The 21,548-nt window shown below is 39.4% G+C and overlaps 3 protein-coding genes across 6 annotated transcripts; 1 reads left to right on the top strand and 2 right to left on the bottom strand.

The window, feature by feature from the left end:
• Positions 1-771: 771 nt before the first annotated feature.
• Positions 772-10,628, bottom strand: txndc15 (thioredoxin domain containing 15). The gene is made up of 5 exons (XM_065287670.1): positions 10,416-10,628; positions 9,882-10,267; positions 8,782-8,945; positions 8,127-8,257; positions 772-1,081 (listed from the first exon to the last, which is right to left on the bottom strand). Exons 1-5 carry the CDS (start codon positions 10,495-10,497, stop codon positions 885-887), a joined length of 960 nt encoding a protein of 319 aa, XP_065143742.1. The 5' UTR covers positions 10,498-10,628; the 3' UTR covers positions 772-884.
• A 474-nt stretch (positions 10,629-11,102) lies between these two features.
• On the top strand, positions 11,103-16,871 carry cfap100 (cilia and flagella associated protein 100). The gene is made up of 13 exons (XM_065286738.2): positions 11,103-11,268; positions 11,419-11,507; positions 11,603-11,771; positions 11,894-11,961; positions 13,008-13,171; positions 13,290-13,370; positions 13,466-13,632; positions 13,727-13,784; positions 13,856-13,889; positions 14,195-14,349; positions 14,434-14,569; positions 15,808-16,010; positions 16,108-16,871. The coding sequence occupies exons 1-13, from the start codon at positions 11,241-11,243 to the stop codon at positions 16,229-16,231; spliced, it is 1,476 nt and encodes a 491-aa protein (XP_065142810.1). The 5' UTR covers positions 11,103-11,240; the 3' UTR covers positions 16,232-16,871.
• A 219-nt stretch (positions 16,872-17,090) lies between these two features.
• Positions 17,091-21,051, bottom strand: c18h5orf24 (chromosome 18 C5orf24 homolog). Of its 4 annotated transcripts, none has more exons than XM_065287668.2 (3): positions 20,674-21,051; positions 19,224-19,819; positions 17,091-18,697 (listed from the first exon to the last, which is right to left on the bottom strand). In XM_065287668.2, exons 2-3 carry the CDS (start codon positions 19,817-19,819, stop codon positions 18,505-18,507), a joined length of 789 nt encoding a protein of 262 aa, XP_065143740.1. In that variant the 5' UTR covers positions 20,674-21,051; the 3' UTR covers positions 17,091-18,504. The 4 variants fall into 4 exon arrangements, with proteins under 4 accessions (XP_065143740.1, XP_065143741.1, XP_065143739.1 ...); XM_065287669.2 differs by having other exon boundaries at positions 20,805-21,051; XM_065287667.2 differs by having other exon boundaries at positions 17,093-18,697; positions 19,224-19,822; positions 20,805-21,049.
• Between the last annotated feature and the right edge of the window lie 497 nt (positions 21,052-21,548).

Genomic DNA, 21,548 nt, shown 5'->3' with positions numbered 1-21,548 from the left:
CTACAAAGGCTACCCATGAGGAGTTTTTTCAGCCAATGGAATTACGCGGGGTCCTAGGGGGGCAGAATTGCTCGGGGGGACTGGATTGCTCATGACACCGGCTTTGGGACTTCAACTGGCAACACCCGGGTTACAGTAAAATCCTATAAATAAATAAAAATCTAAAAGTCTTTTCTTTTGGTAGTGTGATTAAAAATTGGTGAGAAAAAGATGTGAAACAAAGCTGATATTGCTCCTCCCTTGTCACACTGGAAATGAAAGATGAGGTTGTGCACACTGGCAGTGTGGTTTATTGAATTGTATGTACTGGAAGCTTCTCATTCACTATGTTCATTTATTTTATTTTCTGTCCCAAATTTCTTTTATCCCAACTCCTCCCCCTCAGAATGAAGGGGAAGAATGCAAAGATAGGCAGAAAAAATAAACATTCAACCTTGCATACAGATAAACTGCATCCTGTTCACGGTATACATACTGCAAAAATAGTATGAGTAGAATGGTAGTATGCCAGTAGTATTCTCTTAAGTTTGCTTATAAGCAAAACCTGAGCTACATAATTCACACTGGTGCAGTAGTTTCCAAAGCAAATAAATAACTCTAACAGCACTACTTTAGAAAATAAGTTCCAAAGAAGTGACTTTCGATGAAACTGAACCTCCAAAAAATATGGCCGTTTTGGCAAAATAAAATCTGTTGTCAGACTTAAAAGTACCCTTAACATAATAAAATTAAATGCAAACAAGTAATTAATAATACTGGCTAATTGCAATACAATGTCTGTACTTTTTAATTATGAAAGTATGTACACTTAACCACAAAACACAGCAGTTGGACACTCACAACACTCTGGAAAATGCATTAACATAAAAATGCATTAACATAATCTAATCTTGGTGCTCATGGTCTTGTCCTGGTATAAGCCACCGAATGCTGTCTGTGCAAAGAATGGCATATAGTGTAAAGCCAGATATAAAAAAAACAGAAAATACAAAGAGCCAGTCAATGCTTTTCACTGGAACTGCAGGCAGCGGCCCTATATGGTCTTCACCCTGTACAGCTTGATCTGGACTTGGTTCAAATCCTAGAGAGTGTTAAAAAAGTGAACAAATAATGACAAAAAGGTTAACATACATTGTATGCATTTAAAAATCAGGCAACTTAAATTTGTGGGTTTGCTTATTCATTAAGACATCAATTTATTCTACAAACCTCTAGGGGTGGTTTCCCAGACAGGGATTAGCTTAAACCAGGACTAGGCCTTAGTTTAATTACAAAATACAACTAGTTTTAACAAACATGCCTTACTAAAACATTACTGGTGTGCATTTTGAGGCAAAACAAAGGGCACTAGTGTATTTTAAGATATGTCACTGCAGGTTGTTTTCAGTTTGGATGGCTCTAACATGTATTTTACTCTAGGACTAGTCTAATCCCTGTCTGGAAAACTGCCCCCTAGAGTCTAAGCTGTACAGTGCTTTCAAATGAGTGAATATTACTATGAACTTACACTTTAAGTAAACTTTGGGTTAATGTTTTAGTTAAACCTTAATCTGGTTTATTTTACATGACTTTAAGCCCTGTTATTTGCCAAAGTTGCATTTGCTACAGTTTGCAGATTTCGATCAGTAGGATACAACAGAGTTGCCATATTGTGTAATTAAGTGGTTCACAATCCTGTTCCTGGAGGCCCACTGCTATGCACATTTTGGACCCAAATTAGACACTTTATGTGGACTTGTAATGGCTGTCGTGTACCCATGTTCATTAAGTCCACAAGGCTGTAGGACAAAGATCTTCAACCTTGCCCCTGGGGACCCACTGTCTTGCAAACTTTAGTTCCAACTCTGCTACAATACAATTGTCTGAGTGATTGTGAAGAACTTGAATGGGGGTTTAGGTATGTTTGATAGGGGTTGGAGTCAAACTCCGCAGGACAGTGGGTCCCCAGTAGCAGGGTTGAATACCTCTGCCGTAGTAGGATGTCCCATATGTCATTTAAGGTATCAAGAGGGTGCTTGTGGGTGCCCCCTTTTCAAATTAAAATGTACCCTTGATGTGCACTTTTCCAGAGCCCGCACTTGTGTGAGCTTTGGATAAAAAAAAAAACATTTTTGACAGTCAAAGTGGTGTTATGAGACTGCAGACATGTAAAAAGACAGTGAGGAGTTAGGGTGCCATTTGGAAAAGGGGCTTTGAATGTCTCTCTTCTCTAACTGTACGTTCACACCGCCGCAGACTTGAGCTTCCAAAGTTGCCGGAAGTCATTCATTTACAATGAAAGCTGGCTTCTCTCAGCTGCAAGGAGCGTCAAATCCATCAAATCCCGTTTTGAGCGTCTAGAGCGACCTGAGCGTCATTCAGAAAGTTGAAAGAAGCTCGACTTTATGGTAATGAGCTATGACGCGTTTCAGCTGCAAGCAGCGGCAAAACGCCAGCATCCAATCGGAATATAGCCTAAATGCTCTTCGCTGGCTGATTCCGGAGAAACATACAATGTAAACTTGCGTTCCTACCAAAACATTCGTTCAGAGAAAACAGAGGAGAACTTGATAATCGCTGTTCCTGGATTTCCTATCATTTATGATATGACTTTATTTTCATATAGGGACCAGTTATAAAAAGAACGAGGCATGGGATAATATAGCTGGCATAGTTGGTGTCCCCGGTGAGTTTGTGAAGTGTGTGCTGATGATTTATAACATTTTACTGATAGATACTCAAATGTGTCTGTGTCTTGCCAGTAGTGTGCGATGCACAGTGTATCGTATAAGCATCAATATCACGATGTACGAATCCATATAGTCACATCGCAGGAAGAATAGGTAGCTATCGTAGTTGATCCGTGATTCATGTTTCACAGTAACACAGATTTAACCTGTTGTGAGATTGCCTTTTGTGCCTACAAAGCTACCATAGTTGTGGGTATGCGAACGACTAGAGGGAGGGGCATTGTTATTATTGTGAGAGTATAAGCGCATGGCTACGTTACTCTGTGCTGTAGTTAAATAAACTATCTTTAATGAGGATTACGTCTCGTGTATTGCCTCTTAACATGACATGGTGTAAGATTTAAGGACTTTACGCCGACATTAAGAGCATGATGGCAAAGTTTGGACCTCCCGAGCAGTTCGATTTCTCGCAGCCAGCGGTGTGGCTCACATGGTGCCAGAGATTCTCCCGGTTTAGAGTCGCATCGAAACTGGACAAAGAGAGCAACAAGGTGCAGGTGAACTCACTTTTGTACTCGATGGGGAGAGATGGCGAACCTATTTACGGCTCGTTTGTGTTTCCTGCGGCAACCGAGGCCATGCCACATCCAGAGTATGAGTTTGATCTAGTGATGCAGAAGTTTGACAAACGCTTTGTCCCGAAAAAAAAAAAAACGTAATCCACGATTGCGCCTGTTTTCATAAACGCAGCCAAAGGGCTGGTGAGACAGTGGAAGCTTTTGTGCGTGGCCTGTTAGAGCTCGCGCAGGACTACGAGCTTGGGCAGGAAAGGACAAGCAGATCAAGGACCGGATTGTCATCGGAATAATGGACAAAGAGGTTTCACAAAAACTCGAGCTAGAGGCGGACCCGACTTTGGAAAGAGCCATCCATCTTGCACGGCAAGTGAACAAGTGAAACAACAAAGTGCTGAGCGTGTGGAAACTGCAGTGAACGAGGTGAGACGGAAACAATAGCACACGGAGGAGCTATGATAAATCACTGCAAGGACAGAAATACGGTGAGAACAAACCGAACTGTCAAGAAAAGCATCAGGATGCATGATAAAAGGAAAGCTGTCCAGCCCGTAACAAAAGGTGCAGAAAGTGCAATAAAATCAGACATTTCAAGGCTGTGTGTAAATCCAAGATGCTAAAACAAGTCAGAGCAGAGGCTCTTATGGATTCAGATGAGGATTAATTTTTTATTGGAGAATTATTCCTGAGAGCAACCACAAAGTCAAAGCCAAACATAATTGGGGAGTCAAACCTAGATACTGACTGGGATGTAGAGCTACTAGTGAATGGCAGTCAAAATCGACACAGGTGCTGATACCACCGTTATGACTGAAGAGACTTTCAGCAAACTACATCAAAAACCAAAATTAAACAAGTACAGGCCAACAGTATATAGCCAAGAAGGGAAAGTCCAGTGTGTGGGTAAGTTCCTTGCCACTACTACATACAAAGGTCAGAAATACCAATACTGGATTACAGTCATTAAAGGACAGTATGTTATGGCGCTTTTCCATTGCATAGTACCCCACGGTTTAGTTTAGTTTGGGTCGGGTCAGCTTACTTTTGGGAGCTTTTCCATTGGGTGCAGTACGTAGTACCCGATACTTTTTTTCGTACCCCCTCGGTTGGAGTTCCAAGCGACCCGAGCTGATACCAAACGTGACGCGAAAACACTGTAGATCACTGGTTGGTCTGAGAGAATTGTCACGTCATCGCTATAATGTAAATATTAGCTTTAGCTTACTGCTAGCTTGCGCTGTCTCAAGCAAACATGTTGTTATCTGTGTTCTGCTATAAGTTTCCAAACACCCTTTTAGCGATGAAAAACATCCGCAGGTTGAGAATCCGGGACACCATAACAGTTTTTTCCAGACTTGCAGTTTGTGGTGGCACATTCGCGATGTGCACGTCCGCATTATATATGCTTAAATGCAACTTGAATGAGGCTCAGCGGAGCGCCGTCGACTGACGCCACGGGTCGGGTGTTTGAACAGAAACTGTCATGTGAGACAGAGGTAGTTATAAACGCGATGTGTAAACATCTATTTGTGGTGGCCAATTTTAATTTTGTGGCAGACTGAGAAATAAATGAATGTATGGGAATGCACAACAACGCTCTCACGTGTATGATGTCACAGCAGTAGGCAGCGTAAATATAACGACACGCCTATAATCCCTCCCACTCCGAAGTGATACTAAACTCGATGGAAAAGCTAACCACGCCAAAGTGGGTGAGGAGAGCTGACCCGACCCAAACTAAACTAAACCGTGGGGTACTATGCAATGGAAAAGCGCCATTAGTAACTTGTTGGGCAAGGCAGTGGCAAAGCGCATAGGGCTGGTAGCAAGAGTCAATGCTATCACCAGTGACTTAACAAGCAATGTGTTCTGGGAAATAGGACTACTGAATTGTGAGCCTGTGCAGATCGAGATGACCAAGGAAGCAGTCCCATATAGCGTCAACACGCCACACAGAGTTCTGTTTCCGCTCCTTCCAAAGGTTGAGCAAGAGCTAAAGCTTATGCTGAGCCTCGATATCATTGCGGAAGTTACAGAGCCGACAGACTGGTGTGCCCCAATGGTGCCTGCTCCAAAACGCAACAAGGACGAGGTCAGAGTGTGTGTGGATTTGAAACGCTTGAATAAGGGAGTGAAACTCAAACGTTACATTTTGCCCACACTGGATGAGATAACACCTAAGCTGACAGGAGCCAAGGTTTTCTCCATTCTGGATGCCTCTAGCAGGTTCTGGCAAATTCCATTGGACCCCAGCTGCCAAAAATTGACAACCTTCATCACCCCTATAGGCCGGTTTTGTTTCAAACGTCTGCCATTTGGCATTACTTCGGCACCTGAGATTTTCCAGCGGCTGATGACCGACTTGCTCAAAGGCCTAGAAGGTACTGTCGTTGTGATGGATGATATCCTGGTTTATGGATCTACAAAAGAGGAGCAAGCCATCTCCACATGGGGTTGCGGACAGTTAAAGCGTCCGGCCTAAAGCTAAGCAGGGCCAAGTGTCACTTTGGAAAGACGGAACTGCAGTTCTTTGGACACATCATTAGCGCGGAGGGTGTGAAGCCCGATGAGAGAAAGGTGGAGGCTATCGCTCAGATGCCCAGTCCTTCCAAACGTGGAGCAGCTGCGGCAGGTGCTTGGATTAGTCAACTATGTTGGAAAATTCCTGCTGGGCCTGTCTACAGTTTTGCATCCACTCACTAACTTGCTCAGGAAAGAGACTGCGTGGGTTTGGGGTGAGCCTCAGGAGCGAGCATTTAATAAGACAAAAGCAATGCTCATGGCTGCACCAGCCCTTTGTTATTAAGGCGCCAACAATCCAACAGTGGTCAGTGCTGATGCCAGCAGTTATGGCCTTGGTGCTGACCTGTTGCAAAACCACGATGATGAGTTGCGGCCGGTTGCCTTTTGCTCGCGCACCCTCACTGATGTGGAGAAGAGGTATTCACAGATCGAGAAGGAGTGCCTGGGATTTGTCTGGGCTTGTGAACGTTTTGCCCGCTACATCCAAGGTATGGGCCGGGTCCCTTTACAAACTGACCACAAGCCACTGGTGCCATTGATCAACTCAAACTATCTGGACAAAACGCCGCTACGATGTCAGAGACTGCTTATGCGCCTCATGTGATTCAACGTCACTGCTGAACATGTTCCCGGTAAGCAGCTAGTAATCGCAGATACACTCTCTAGACACCCACTAAAGGACAGCTATGTACCTGAAACAGAAATGCAGGTAAAGGCATATGTGAATACTATGATAGCCAGCAAACCAATCAAGTCATCCAAGCTCGAGGAAATTCGCAGAGTCACACAAAGCGATACTGAACTTCAAAAAGTGATCACATTCGTCAGAAAAGGGTGGCCTCGCAAAATGGCGGTGGGCTCACCACTGCGTGGATACTATGCAGCCAAAAGTCACTTATCAGAGTCTGACGGTCTGGTCACATACCTCGACCGCATAGTAGTTCCAGCAGTACTCAGGCCTGGAGTCATAGACCAACTGCACGAAGGTCACCAGGGCCTCACCAAGTATCGAGAGCGAGCCAAGTTGACAGTTTGGTGGCCAAACATCAGAGCACAGATCAAACACAAAGTTAAATCATGTGACTTTTGCAGAGAGCACAAACCTACACAAAGACGTGAACCACTGGTAACCACTCCCCTGCCCAGTGGCCCATGGCAAAGGATTGCTGTTGACCTGTTTGAGTTAGAGGGTAAGAATTTTCTTGTCGTGGTAGATTACTTCTCTAGAGACATTGAGATTGCTTATCTTACCACCATTACCAGCAAGCAGGTTATTGACAAGCTCAAGCACATTTTTGTAAGATGGGGCATCCCGCTGGAAGTGGTCAGTGACAATGGGACACAGTTCACATCAGCAGAGTTTCCGGTTTTTAAACAGAGGTATGGTTTCACTCACATTCCCTCCAGCCCACATTATCCACAGTCGAACAGAGCTGCAGAAAGGGCTGTTCAGACTGCTAAGTACATCCTCAAACAGCCGGACCCCTGTTTAGCCCTTATGTGTTATCGTGCAACACCAATTGCAACCACAGGAGAAAGTCCAGCATGGCTCATGACTGGTAGACAAATCCGCACTACTGTTCCGGTCCTGGAAAAGTCGTTGCTGCCACATCCGTTCAGCCCGGATCAAGTCTACAGGAAGGATGCAACAGCAAAAGGTTCATACAGATTCTATTACAACCGCAGGCATTCGGCATGCACGCTCCCTAAACTTCACCCTGGTCAACCTATTTGAGTGAAGCTCGATGGAGAGAAGGGATGGACAACACCTGCTAGGGTCATCAGTAAGTCTAAGGAGCCGAGATCCTACCTCGTGGAGATGAACAATGGGAACGTGGCCTCTCGGAACAGGCGTCACCTCCAGACTGTTCCTGGGACCGAACCTCCTGCGGAACAGCAATGTGACCAGCCTATAGCGTCTCAGCAGGACAGCAGTTTATAATTTTATTGTATTGTTTTTTTTTCGCGTTAGCATTTCATGGTGACACAGACTTCAGAGTGGCCAAAGCGTCAACAAGCTTCCTCGTACCTTGACCGGGCGGCCTGAGAGAGAGAGAGAGATACAAAGTGTGCAGGGCAGTGGGCAGAACAGGATTGAGAACTACTGGTATAATGGGTACAGATTCAGATTTTTCACCCTCAGAAAAAGATAGGATATTTTCCAAGGACATGTTTGGTAATTAACACAGTTCGTTTTTGTATATGGAACGAATATGTAATCCCCAGTTTTTCTGTATCATGTCATTATACAAATTAAAAACAACTAAAGTGATTTTAAATGAGTAAATATTTCTATCCACAAAATTTGGGGTATGTTTCAGGGAAAGACATACAACACATCAGAAATTGACAAACACACCTGTCTGGTTTGTTATGAAAGATGTAAGAGTTTCTAATGTCCTGTCTGTTTGGTTGAATCTGGCCATCGGTTTGGCACCTTGGAACAAAAGTATATTGGGGACAGCCACTGTTCCAAACCGTGTTGATAGACTGTAAAAAGAGCAAGATATATTAACGGTACATTATGTACATTAAAAACCAACCTACACAGATGGCAACACTTACGCCCCATTCAGACAGCAAGCGACCAGCAGTAGCAGAGCGACGCGATCTCATTCAATTCAATGGAAACCGGCGACTTCCGGCGACACGAGCGAAAGTGACCGTTGGCGACCTTATGGGCGTGTCCAGCGACGCGAGAAAGTTAAGAAAAGTTTAACTTTATGCAAATGTCGAGCAAATTTCGGGAGCGACTACCAATGAGAACAAAGCAGTGGAGTTCACGTCATCCTTCTCTCGTCAGTTACTGGCGTGGATGGTACTCATTTGTTTATGACAAGCAGATTTAGAAATGCCTCATTGAAAGAGACGGGCGACGCACAGCGATAATGTCGCTGGCTGTCTGAACGAGGGGTTAACAGACAGAAAGTCATGCAAACGTAACCTGTAAAATTAAATGAATCACACAGTACATTTCAGCATGCTGACAGTACAGTAAAGTATAGTTTAATAACCTGCTATGCTGAGAGGCGTCAAGTGCAATGAAGTGCATTGTGGGAAAGGCTCGTGGCAATGCGTTGAAATGAGGAGCAAGGTTTGCAGAAAACTGACACCACGTTGTGTAAAAGAGAACCAAGGAACACTCTGTACTGTTGGTATTCAAAAGGTCCATCAGATCCTGTGGGATAAATAATATTTAACAGTCAAAGCCTTAACTACCCTCATATTAAATCTAATGATTAACCATAAAAACCTCTGGTGCGGTAAAAAAATAAAAACATTTGTTTCATGTCAATTTAAGGAATTTATGTCCAGTTTCCCATCATGATAAAACCCACACTGTGCTTCCCTAAAATCTCCCATATGTCATATAAATTCATTTTTTTATACTGACTGCTTAACCAAAACACAAGCATTTTATAGGATAACAATGTAATTTTGCCATCTCAATCCAGCAAAATGGGAATAAATGGCTTATTTGGACGGTATTTATTTCTCATGAGGACGTCTGTAAAAATTTGATTTGCATGCCTTCTCAGCGATCAAACTTGTGCATTTGGATGGAGATAAATTTGCTGTGGATGAGTGAGTTTATAATTCAAGAAATCTGTTAAATGTGTCACTCATGTGGTTCATTATATGATCTACATATGTAGAATTAAATACTTTTAAACAAAATTATTTTTACCCTACGTCCCCTCGAGAAACACTTACAGTCCAAATAGGACTTTAGACTGAGTTTTGACAAAAATGTATTTCAGTCCCTAAAAGGGACAGTATTCCTGTAGTGCAGAGGTATTAGTACAGTGAACATATCAGATGATATAGTACTCTACTACACACTTCAGCAATACAATGGTTACTATAATCTTTTTACGCATCTAAATAGACTACTTGATGCTGTTTGAGGCATTCTGGGCCTCAAAAATTTGTTTGCTAAAATGAGTGCTAAACTATGTAATACATACATACTGTAGCTGACTGTGGTAGGTGTCTCGCTTTTAATGCTTAAAATCAATGAATACCATTTCCAAATATATATATAACTATTGCTTTACTTTGAACCATGACCAAAAATATGGTCATAAAATTATGTTGGGTATCACATGTGTACCTGAGTGGCATTGAGAACCTGGACTGTGAAGTTCTCCAATCCAGTAATGTTCCTCTTATCACAGTTGACCTTGAAAGGCTTTGAAGTCTCAGTTAAGTTCTGGTCCTTCGTTTCCATGGTGTCAGTGTGAATCACAGCTGACAGTATTGACTCGTGTGTTTGTGATATGCTGGTCTCTTCAAGATCTGATGAAGCTTTACAGTCTTCATCAACACATTGTTCTCCCATCAGAGACTCTTGTAGCTCTTTAGGAATGAGATGTTCAATCACCGGAGAATGTGCTGTTCCCATCACTGCATCTGCAATCTCAGCTGTCTTAAACTGTCTCTGTGGTTGAACCTGATCTGATTTTTCAGGAGCTTTGAATTCAGGGATTTCATCAACATCTGGAAAGCCAACACAAGACACAAGCAGCATAGCACATTATTATTTTAAATTGGTCACGACGCGAGTGTAAAATAAATAAATAAACATGATTATTAAGTGTTATATTATCTTGTATGTGTATTCAGTGTTTTATAGCGGCGCGTTTACCTCCATACGACAGCCTCACAACTCCCGTGAAAATCACCGCAAACAGCGCAAAACTGCGGTATCTGTTTGATGTTAGGCTCATTTTGATGTCAGCGGAGTTAACGCATTACTCTTTATATTTTTGACGTTGATCATTTGTTGCATTGCTCCTGATGAACTAGAAGAAAAACGTTCAATTTCCGGGTGAGCTTGTTAAGGCTTCTGCCTACTACAGCGAGCGAAAGGAGTCATGCCGAACGCGTTTGGAAATAGAAACCATTAGACGGAAATAGGCCTTTCAATATTTAAGTGCACTCATTTATTTCCACGATGCACAACGATGAATTTACTCTCTTCTTCAAGTGGACTATATTAGTGACAAAATAAAAAATAGCCAGTGCTGCGAAATGTATCAGAAACCACGGCATGCAAGATGCAAAACACTTAAAAATGAGAGGCTTGTTTGATTTTATGCGGTGCCGCAAGAATGACGTCAAAGTACCGCGAGAGCCTTTCGAAATCAGACTTCTATGATTTCGCGAATCGCTCTCGCGGTAACTTTACGTCATGCGCCGGTCGGTTCTTGCGGCGCCACATGAAGTCGAACACGCCGGAGAGCTTTTGCAGTATTCTGCCACCTACTGTAAATGGATAAATTAGCAGGAAAGGTTGCCAAGGCAACCACACGCGAAAGTCTCTCTACTCGTATAATCCGTATGTAGGTTTCGTTTTATATGCAATTTGAAGTGAATTCAGTAATCTATACCTGACTATATCAACGACTTGGTGCAAAATTTAAGTTAATTTAGGAAAAACAGATATTTTGTTCGTAACTTTTGGAGCAGCATGTTGTCACCTCAGTCATCAGCACACAGTAAGATTATAATAATTTATTTTAAATATTAACAAACAGGTTGGATTTACAGTAGGTTTGTGTTAAAGGATGATATTATTTGTAGCCTTTTATAAAACAGTGGATGTTCTGACGCTCTGTGTGTGTTTCTGTCTGTGTGGGTTTGTGTAGAGAGCGACAGTGATGATGTGAATCCCTTCAGAATCTCTCAACACAATCTTCTCCAGATGATGAACAAAGATAAAAGTCAGAAAAAGCAGGTTTGTTTTATTTATCTTAAAAAAATACATTTATCTAAAACGTATATAAATAAGTGATCATGTGCGTCATAACCCTATGCCCTCTTTCATTGCAGGAACACCAGAGAAAGTTGACTTTACCCGTCCATGAGAAGGTGACACTTACAGGCCGAAGCAGGGCCAGACAAAGACTGATGGAGGAACTAAAAGAAAGTAACACAACTGTCCCACACACTCAACATAAGCTTCAAGACAAATCTGCACAAAGGATTTTTATGATCAAAGGTGAGGAGACCTTAAAGAGTGAAAATTAAACATGCAAAACCACAGCAGGCTACAGTACAGTGCTTTTTTGGATAATTATTTACTGTAAATATTTCTTTTTATTAATGTTATTTACATTTTAGACCCTAATATTGATAAACGAAGCATGAATGAATATATCACGAAGAAACGTGAGCTGTTCTTAATGGAGGTAAGATATGATTCAACTGAGGACTGAGGTCTCTCTCTCTCTCTCTCTCTCTCTCTCTCTCTCTCTCTCTCTCTCTCTCTCTCTCTCTCTCTCTTTCTCAAGATTTAAAAAGCTTTATTAGGTTAAATTAGTCTTTACATTGGCAAAGCATAGAAACATAAAATGTAAATATTACAAAAAATTGTATATCCTGCTAAAAAAGGTAATAGAACCTTGCTAAAAACAGGATGTTGGTATCACTTAAGTTGTAATGTATTTAATGGTTATAATGGAAATTGTATTGGCAGTTTTGGTCACTTTATCAGAAAGTTGTTTCTGTGTTCTGCTTATGAAAGAAAATTAAAGCTAACTATTTGTTGACTTCCTGGTCTGGTCCCCATCCCAAGCCATGCACACACACACATAGATGATTTGACTATAAGTCGACTATAGGCAAGATCCGACAATTCTGATTCGAATATGTAAATGCTTAGTCGGGGACACCCCTAATACAGAGAAAATAAACAAATGAAAAAATAAAGACTTAAAAATATGTATACCTTTTTCTTAATTTGTTTCTTAGTGCTTTAAAAAATATGATAGGGTAGATAATTCCATCTTAAAAAGCTCTATTATGAGCAGTGAATCTTCCCTTTCTCATCAGCATTTTTAAATGTCACCAGCAGGCGAAGCAAAAACTCTGCAAAGCAACTTTAAAGGAATAGTTTACCCCAAGTTGAAAATTAGTCCATATTTTACTCACCCCCAAGCCATCATAGCTGTATATGACTTTCTTACTTCAATTAAACAGTCAAAGTTATTTTAAATAATATCCACGCTCCTTTTTCAGCCTTATAATGGCATTGGATAGTGTCCCAATTGCAAAGCTCCAAAAAGTGTGTCCATCTATCAAAAACTAATCTATAGTTATTAAATGTCTTCTAAAGTGAAGCAATAACATTGTAACATTGGGTCAGATCCTCCAGTCTGACCTCAGCTCTCTTATGAAAATAGTGTATAAAGTTTGAAATATAAATGTCTCCTAAAAAACTATCTGTCTCTGTTAGTACTCTCTGGCAGTAAAGAGAGGAGAGATTCAATACCTGGAGCAGATGGCTGTAGAAGAAGAAAGGAAGTTGACAAGCGCTGAAAAGTTCCTGGAAGACAACACCATTTTGTTTGAAGACTTTCTGAAAGAAAATGACAATAACTCAATGGAAGCCATTAAAATGTATTATGCAAAAATCCACCAAAAAACCTTGATTATCTTTTGAAACCTTTGATTAAACTTCGACAATCTGATTATTATACTGTTATTATAATGTTTATAACCATTAAATACTGTTTAGGGCTGAACAGGAGACAAAAATGAAGCTGGACAAAATAGCTGAAATCAAGAAGATCACCTCCAAAATAGTGTCAATCAAGAGGTTTCACATTTACTTATTTAATTACATGATTTGCTTTCTAGAATTATTTCACGCCATCTTTCCAGCTGATGTTTTTTCCTTTTACTTTTATGTAGTGACATCTCTAAGTATGAGGACATCCTAAGGGAGTATAGAAAATATGAAGAGTTTCTACTAATGCTGTCACAGCCAGAGAGATCCAAGAGCGGATACCTTAATGACATGAAAGCTAAGACTGATGGGAAACAAATCGAAAAGACTTCGGCCACTTCAGACAGCAGATGTAAAATAATTATTATTAAAACACCAAGGCCATATGACAAACATAGATTTTTTTAAACATTGTATGACATCAGATTCTTCTCTTTCACGTATAGCTGGAGAAAACCAAGTGGTTCGTGAGCCAAAAAAGTCCGTCCATCAGAGCGACAAAATGTAAGACATAACAATGAATACACAGCTTTGTAACATTTAGTCTAGTTAATAACGCTCTGTGTTTTATTTAGACCTGCACCTGAGACTGACAGCTCAGATAATGAGGTAAGTATTCACCAACGTCCAGACAGTAAAACATGTCTACGTAAGAGACATCTTAGACTGTATACACTTGTGTTATTGATATATTTTTATTCAAATATTACATTTTATTTAGTACTTTGTCAAAACTTTGTCTAAACCTACTACACTAAATCCATATGTGTTCTGCTTTTTAATAATTGTAGTTTTTTTCCTTCACCTCCACTGTCTTTACTAATGCGTATTTACTCTAAAACTGCTATGCAACAATGTGACATTATGAAAGGGGCTATAGAAATAAATGTGAAGTGAATTGATGTCTCGTGTAGAAGGACCCAGAGCTGTTCTTCACAGATCCTGAAGAGCTGCTGAACGTAATGGCTGAACTTGAAGAGCAAACCCTTTCTCTCATCCAGAACAACAGAGATGCTGAAGAGTCTCTGGAGGAGTTCAGGCAGACCGCTGAGCTGACTAAAAAAAAAATGTGCGCACCCTCCTTAAAATTGCACAAAAGCAGGTTTTACTTGCGGTAGATAATCCTCATGCTTGTTTGTTCATTTATATGTAGAGAGTCCGAGTCACAACAGCTAAAAGAGCAGATTGATGTCATGACAGATACAATTCAGCGCGAAACCCAGAGAACAGCACAGCTAGAAGAGAAATGCAAACTGTTTGGCTTTGGAAAGAACAAACCAGAGGAGCAGGTAACATGAGTACATCTTCTTGGTCTTTGTTGTGTTATTCTGTCACTGATCACTGATCAAAGTATTTCTAGCTGTTTTGACTTTATGCCATGCACTTTATGTATTAGTTTACTCTGACTTGCATAGGGAGACCATAGCATCAGTTTAGCTTTTTAAACACCAGCAGCTTTACATTTGATGTATGTGTAATTTCTGGTGTGAACAAAAATTTGAAAGTATCTGGAAAAGCTACCCAAAGTAAATTCCAGAGGGAAACCAGGATGGATTACCCTTTTCATGTTTAACCTGGTTAAGTTGTTGTAATGATTTATTGTAAATCTAAATCTTGTGGTTCTGGTTGTCAGTGTTCATGTTGGTATGGACGGTAAATGATCATAGTTCATTTATTAAAGCGGCTGCTTTTCTTAATTAAAATTAACAGAATTGAAATTTAATTGTGGAGTAAAGTGAACTGAATGTCATTTTCTTTCTGGGGTTTAAACCCAACATTTTTTATTTTAAGATTTTCCATGCATAACTTTGGCCCTAAGTAGAACTGATATGTATTCATTATTTAGCAAATGCTATGTTTTCCGTTTTGCCCATTTTATTTTATGTTTTACAAGAACACACAGCTACTTTGATTGGCTGTACATTGAGAAAGATGCTCTTGGTCCCCCAAAGTGTAGTTATGGAAACAACCACCTATATTACCTGGACCGTGCTAACTGGCAAAACCTAGACCACTTACGATCATAGTAACTCCCTCTTCCATTTTGTTTGTGTTATAAACCTTGTTTTGCAGGATGGCTCACTTCTCAAGTGAGACAACATTTCAATAAAATAATTTTAGTTCATCAAATGAACAGAATGAAATGATTTATAAATACAAAAACCACTTGGTCTTCCGTTACATTCAGCCGTAACAGGTGCACAATGAATCTTGGGATAGCCTAGGCTGTGAAGGATCCATTCGTTCTATCCTGAACATAAGAACGCATTTTGAGGCTTCATTTTAAGCATCCTTCAAATTGGAATGGACTTACTAGCCTTAAGTCGCACTGCTGTGATGCATTCAGTCCTAGAATAGGTCACGACCTTCGAATTGGGACACAGCAAACATGTTTGTCCTCATTTAGGCAAATTAACCAAAAGAGTTTTGAAAATTTTCAGGTGTGGTTATGAATAAAGCCATAGAAGGTTTTCAAGACACAAAGGCAAGTAAACAATGAGTACATTTTTATTTACTTTTCTCTCAGGACAACAGTTTTAAGTCACTGAGTGATAAAGTCGAGGAGGTGTATCGCTGCTGCGTTGGAGAAACTGCAGCAAATCTTAGCACTCTGCAAATGCTGACGAGCATTGAGAGCAAACTGGTGGAGCTTCTGGACAATGCAGATATGATACCAAGAGACCGCATGACTGTAGCTGAACGTGCCAAAGAGAAAGAGAGGAGAATCAGGTGACATCTATATCTGCTATAGCTAAAGAATTATCTGTATCTGGTTTCTCTAGATCTAATATATATATACTGTATATTTTTACACGTTCTTGTCTAGGCTGCGTGAAGAGAAGATACGGTTGCAGATGATACACCAGGAGGAAAGGCAGAAGAAAGCTATGGAAAGATCTAAGACTGAAAAAAAACCAGCAAGAAAAAATATACTGACAAAAAAAAGCTGAAAGTTGTCTAATCATTTAACTTTATCAGACCAACTGTTTTACACAGGATTACTCATGATGACTTAAAAACTTCTTAGTAGACCAAACTTTCTGAATGACGCATTAACAAATTTGATGGCAAGCACCCAAAATAAATCTTGGGCTGAATCGTTGAATTTTTTTTCCATTAGTGTGCTTCACCCTCTTAACTACTATATTTGTAGCTGCATATTTTTTCTTTTTGAGTTAAATTTTTTTCATCACACCGAGTAATCATGCCAGTTTTGTTTCCAGACAAAGGTGTGCTCAGAATGAGAGCCATAAGACAACCCTGTTGGCTTGCTTAATGGGAGACTGCTGACATCAACTTAGGGTTTAGTAAACTCTGTTTATATAGCTTTTTATTATACAGTCTTAAGGCTTCAACTATTTTTACTTTTATAAGTGTATGGTGGTGAGGTGCACTAAATGATGGTTTTACATTGCTGTTTATGGTATTATTGCAAATTCATTATGTAATGTATAACTCATGCTATCATGTAATGTCGTTCATTTCCATATAAAGCATGTCTATTTTAATTTAACGTCGTCATTTATCATATTAATTGACTAAACTCATAGTGAAAGAAAGTATATAATGTTTTCCTGGATTAATTCATTTATGAGAACAATAACATTTGCAATAATACCATATATTATATTAACTGCATATTAATGTTTCTTCCATTCTTTGGGTTTTTTTTTTCTTTTCATGTAAAGCTGCTTTGAAATAATGCAATATTGTATAAGCACTAACTTAAACCTTGAAAAATAAACGTTCTTGTTTGGCTGATATTTTAGCACAACAAACCTTCATTCATAATTCATTCAATTTATTATGTAAAAGGTGAAAAGCCTGCACACATGCAAAATGAGGGAGTCATTTAAAAAAAAAATTGTATGCAATTCTCAAGCCGGCTTGCAACTAATTGTAAACTAACTGTTTTCCAAAGTAAAGGAGAAATAAAGAACAAAAAAAGCCATTGCATGTCACTAAATATGTTTAACAAGTATTTAACAAAATCTGTTATGAATGCAGTTATGTACAGGCACTGACTTAGATGAAGCACTGTAACATTGAAACAACAACAAATTTTTTACTTCACTAGGTAACAAAATGCAAAGAGCATGACGTCCACACATTCAAATCATTTTAGCAATACACAATTAAATAATATTACAAGATTTCTAATGGTTAACATATGTTATTAAAGAAAGCGTGTGTCTTCTTGCCAAAGTATATCTGAGGAAAACTTTCAGATTTTTAAAACCACATTTATAAGAAATCATTTTGAGTGTTTGAATAGGGAAAGAACGAATCCAACGTTCTTAACATCTTCATTATTGAGTAACTCTGTCAATTAACCTTAATAACATTACACTTTCTTCCAACATGGCATGCAATGGACATTGAAATTGAATACAGGCTGCCAAGTAATAGTATTTACATTTAAGGGAGGAGAGAGTTAAAAAAGCAAGCGTTCCATCCCATCAATTTTAAAGGGTTAGTTCACCCTAAAGTGATATCATAAATCAACCGGTCTAAACCACCAAGTTCTCTGACTGTCTTCAAAACACATTTTTAGATATTCTTGATGAAAAGAAAAGAATGTAAGACATCACCAAAAAAGGTCCATGTGCCACCAGTAGTTCAATAATAATATTATGAAGCGACGACAACACTTTTGTGAGCAAAGAAAACAAAACAAATGATTTTATTCAACAATTTGTTCTCCTTGGTAGTTCAGTGTGCGTTTACGAGCAGACTGGGTCATGCATTGTGATGTGGTGATGTGACCTGCTGACGTAGTTGCCAACGTTTTCCGGCCCTTTTTATTTAAGCTATCATGCAAACATAAACAATACTTACACAGAATGCACAAATTACTTGCCTGTGTATTCTTTGCCTGAACACTGGAAACTATGTCAGCATGCACCATAGTCTGCTCGTGAACGCGCACTGAACTACAAAGGAAAACAAATTGTTGTATAAAATTGTTTGTTTTGTTTTCTTTGCGCACAAAAGTGGTCTTGATTGTGAAAATCAAACAGCAGTCCATGGGACCGTCACAAGCCTCCCGGTTTTCATCAAAAATATCTATGTGTTTTGAAGACAATCAAAGGTTGGTTGGTGGTTTAGACCGACACATTGTCATTTTGTGGTGAACTAATCCTTTAAATGAACTGATATGAAAGTAATAACCTGTTTGAAAGAAATTCAATTTATAATCATAGTCAAGTATTGTTCTTTCTCTTCATGAATATGATGGTAGAACACTGTGGAGTGGTAATGTCAGTGAGATTCTGGACTGACTGTCAGGCGGACACGGGGCTGCTCGAGAAAAAGCCTCTGTCGTCACACTGCTGATTGACGGCGATGTTTTTTGGTTTCGCACGGGGAAGCCACTGAGGAGGAACCGGGGTGCTTGTAATGACATTTTTGGTGTTCTAAACAAAAACAAAACAACATATCAATTAACTAAAAATCTTCCAAAATTAATGTAGCACATTTAAAAAAATATATTTTTGAAATGTTTTGTTGTTGTCAAATTGAAAAAAAAATATATATATATATATGCATGTACTCTAAGTAAATTGCAGACTTTCTTCCATGCAACTCCAATGGCGAATGCTTTACACTGCTCTTGTGAGTTTGATATATTTTATGTAAACTGACTTTAATCATATATAACCCTGTCCGTGAAATCCAGGTTAAAGTCTCATAATCTAATGATGAGATCAGGAGCATTAAAGTTTGATTCCACTTATTGATTTCATTGATAACATGATCTTACTCAGTCAATATTAAAGATATCTAGATTATGTTCTTTTCATTATGTAGCCTACTGCAGGAGGTTTTTATGACTAGAAAACAATAAATCACAAAAAAATTTGTTTAGCTGGGTTTTTACAGCCAGGGTCTCACACACACACGCATGCACACACACACGAAAAAGTCAAGAGGTCACTTTACTCTTTAGTTTCTTTATCTTTCAGCGCAGGTTCACATGCTTCAGGTTTGTGCATTATGTTGTAGGGGAACGCAGCTCCACTGCAGGTACTGTAGCCCAGTTTGCCAAGACGTGATTGGCTCTTTATGCTGCCAGGTGGGCGACCAGGGCTCACCTTATAACCAGCGGCTTTGGTTGTGCCCAACGGCCGCCCCGGGCTGGTTTTAAATCCAGCGGCCTTAGTGGTGCCCAAAGGCCTGCCTGTGCTGGTTCTATAACCAGCTGATTTAGTAGTACCTGTTGGTCGCCCACGTCTTCCAGACCTCCCGGCCACGCCCTTTTTCTTAGAGTCACCGGTTTTCTCATTTCCCTGAAGACCTGTGAGGCCTTGGGACTGCGGCAACTCTACATGGCACGTTGTGGGTTTAGGGCTGATTTGGGCCGGTGGGGTAAGGTAAGCGAGACACATCTGTCGCGAGCGCTGGGGAGCTAAAGACGGATAAAACTTTGTGGAGCCCAGATCAAAGTGATCGACAGAGAGTCGTCCATCCTCTGCTAAACACGAAGGCCTGCCACTAATGCAGTAGTCAGCACTGCCACCGGACACCTGACGCATCATCTTCTGTGGACACAAAGTCATTTGTATGCATATGATGAAGAAAATTTTTATCATGTGAATTCATTTTAAGAAATATCTATTCTTGTTTTTCAAAGATTTCATAAAATTAAAACACAAGCAAGTTCACACTCATTATGAATGTTTTGTTATTAATGATGGAATGACCTATCAGAGATGTTAAAGTGGTGAACCATGATTTGCTACTTGGTAGTCTGAACTTTTATAATATTAAAATATTATAATAATATAATAATTAAAAAAATATTTTTAATATGCTAAATTAATTTTTTGTAGTAAACATGTTTTTATGTCATAGTGAATACCATTTTACTACAGTAACCATGGTTTAATCATGGGTTTTGTAGCAAAATCATCCTTATTTATATAATACATATAATCATGTTTTTTGTTGTTTTAACTGTAGTAAAACCATTCTAAATTTTCGTAAGGTGCCAAATAATCTAAAAGACATGGCATAAACCCCACAAAACCATAATTTTGGTTTGAAATGATTTTTAATGGTTGATTTGCAACTATTTAGAGTAGGTTGATGTAAATATGCGTAAACTGTGTACAGTATGCATACCTTCTGTTTTATAAATACGTGGTCTATAAAACCAGATCATGCATCTGTCAGTAGTGGTATGTACATTGTGACGTTGGCACGCATAGCATTATAAAGACACCTAACTGTTATGAACCCACATAAAACAAAGACTCTTTTCTTTCCCTTTACATATCTCCCATGTAACCGAGTGGCACAGGAAAAAGACATAAACTAGATCTAAATAAACATGTTTGTCTATGGTAGCCTACAGAAACATAATTTCAAAGAATACAATCGTTAACTGTACCTCGCTTTAATGTCGACAGCTGAGCGCAAAGGGTTAAATGTGAAATTTACAGCCCATTTTGGAGATACAATTGATTTGATAAGCTTCGATGCGAAGTCGTCAAAATTTAATTAAAACAGACTGGTGTTCACCTTGACGCTCAGCGAATGTGTTGTAAGTTTCCTTCTTGATTAAAGAGATGCTTTAGAAATCTAACGGCAGCCATTGATATTAAATATTAAGAAATCGGAAAAAAATGAAAGGCGCATGCGCACTGAGTCATGCGCTGCTTTTCCCATAACAGCTTACTGTGTTGACTATGATGAGTCAAAATAGATGTCGTTGTCAAGTTTTTACTGTGTTTTTCATTAAATTTGTATTTAAGTTTATCGATGTTGTTGCTGTAACGTTAGCCGCTGTGACCATTAGATGAAGCGCACACGGACAGCGCTGTCACGTGATATCTGTTACCTTTCTCAGCGCTGATCGGGATAAACTAATCACAGTCGTTTACGGTCATCGAATTAGCCAAGATTTAAAAGCATTAAGTGATGTTTCCCCTGGCAGATAACCGTAAGTTACAAGTCAACAAATCACATTGGTAACACTTTACAATTAGGTTCATTCGTTAATGTATTAACTAACATAAACAAACCATGAGCAAACATTTGTTACAGTATTTATTAATCTTTGTTAATTAGTAAATAGAAGTAAAGCTTTTAATTGTTTGTCCAAGAATTGATATCAACCAATGTCCGACACACGACACTTTTAACGATATATCGAATGCGAGCGATGATGATACACAGAGACGAAAAACGACTTGGTTTGTAATAATGCTCTGCATAAGTAAGAAATAATTGACGACAGGCCATTGAATTATAAGAAAATAATGC

The sequence above is a fragment of the Paramisgurnus dabryanus genome, chromosome 18, assembly GCF_030506205.2.
Source record: "Paramisgurnus dabryanus chromosome 18, PD_genome_1.1, whole genome shotgun sequence".
Lineage (NCBI taxonomy): Eukaryota > Metazoa > Chordata > Actinopteri > Cypriniformes > Cobitidae > Paramisgurnus > Paramisgurnus dabryanus.
Note: the sequence above shows the minus strand (reverse complement) of the source record. Positions and strands in the feature narration are given on the sequence as shown.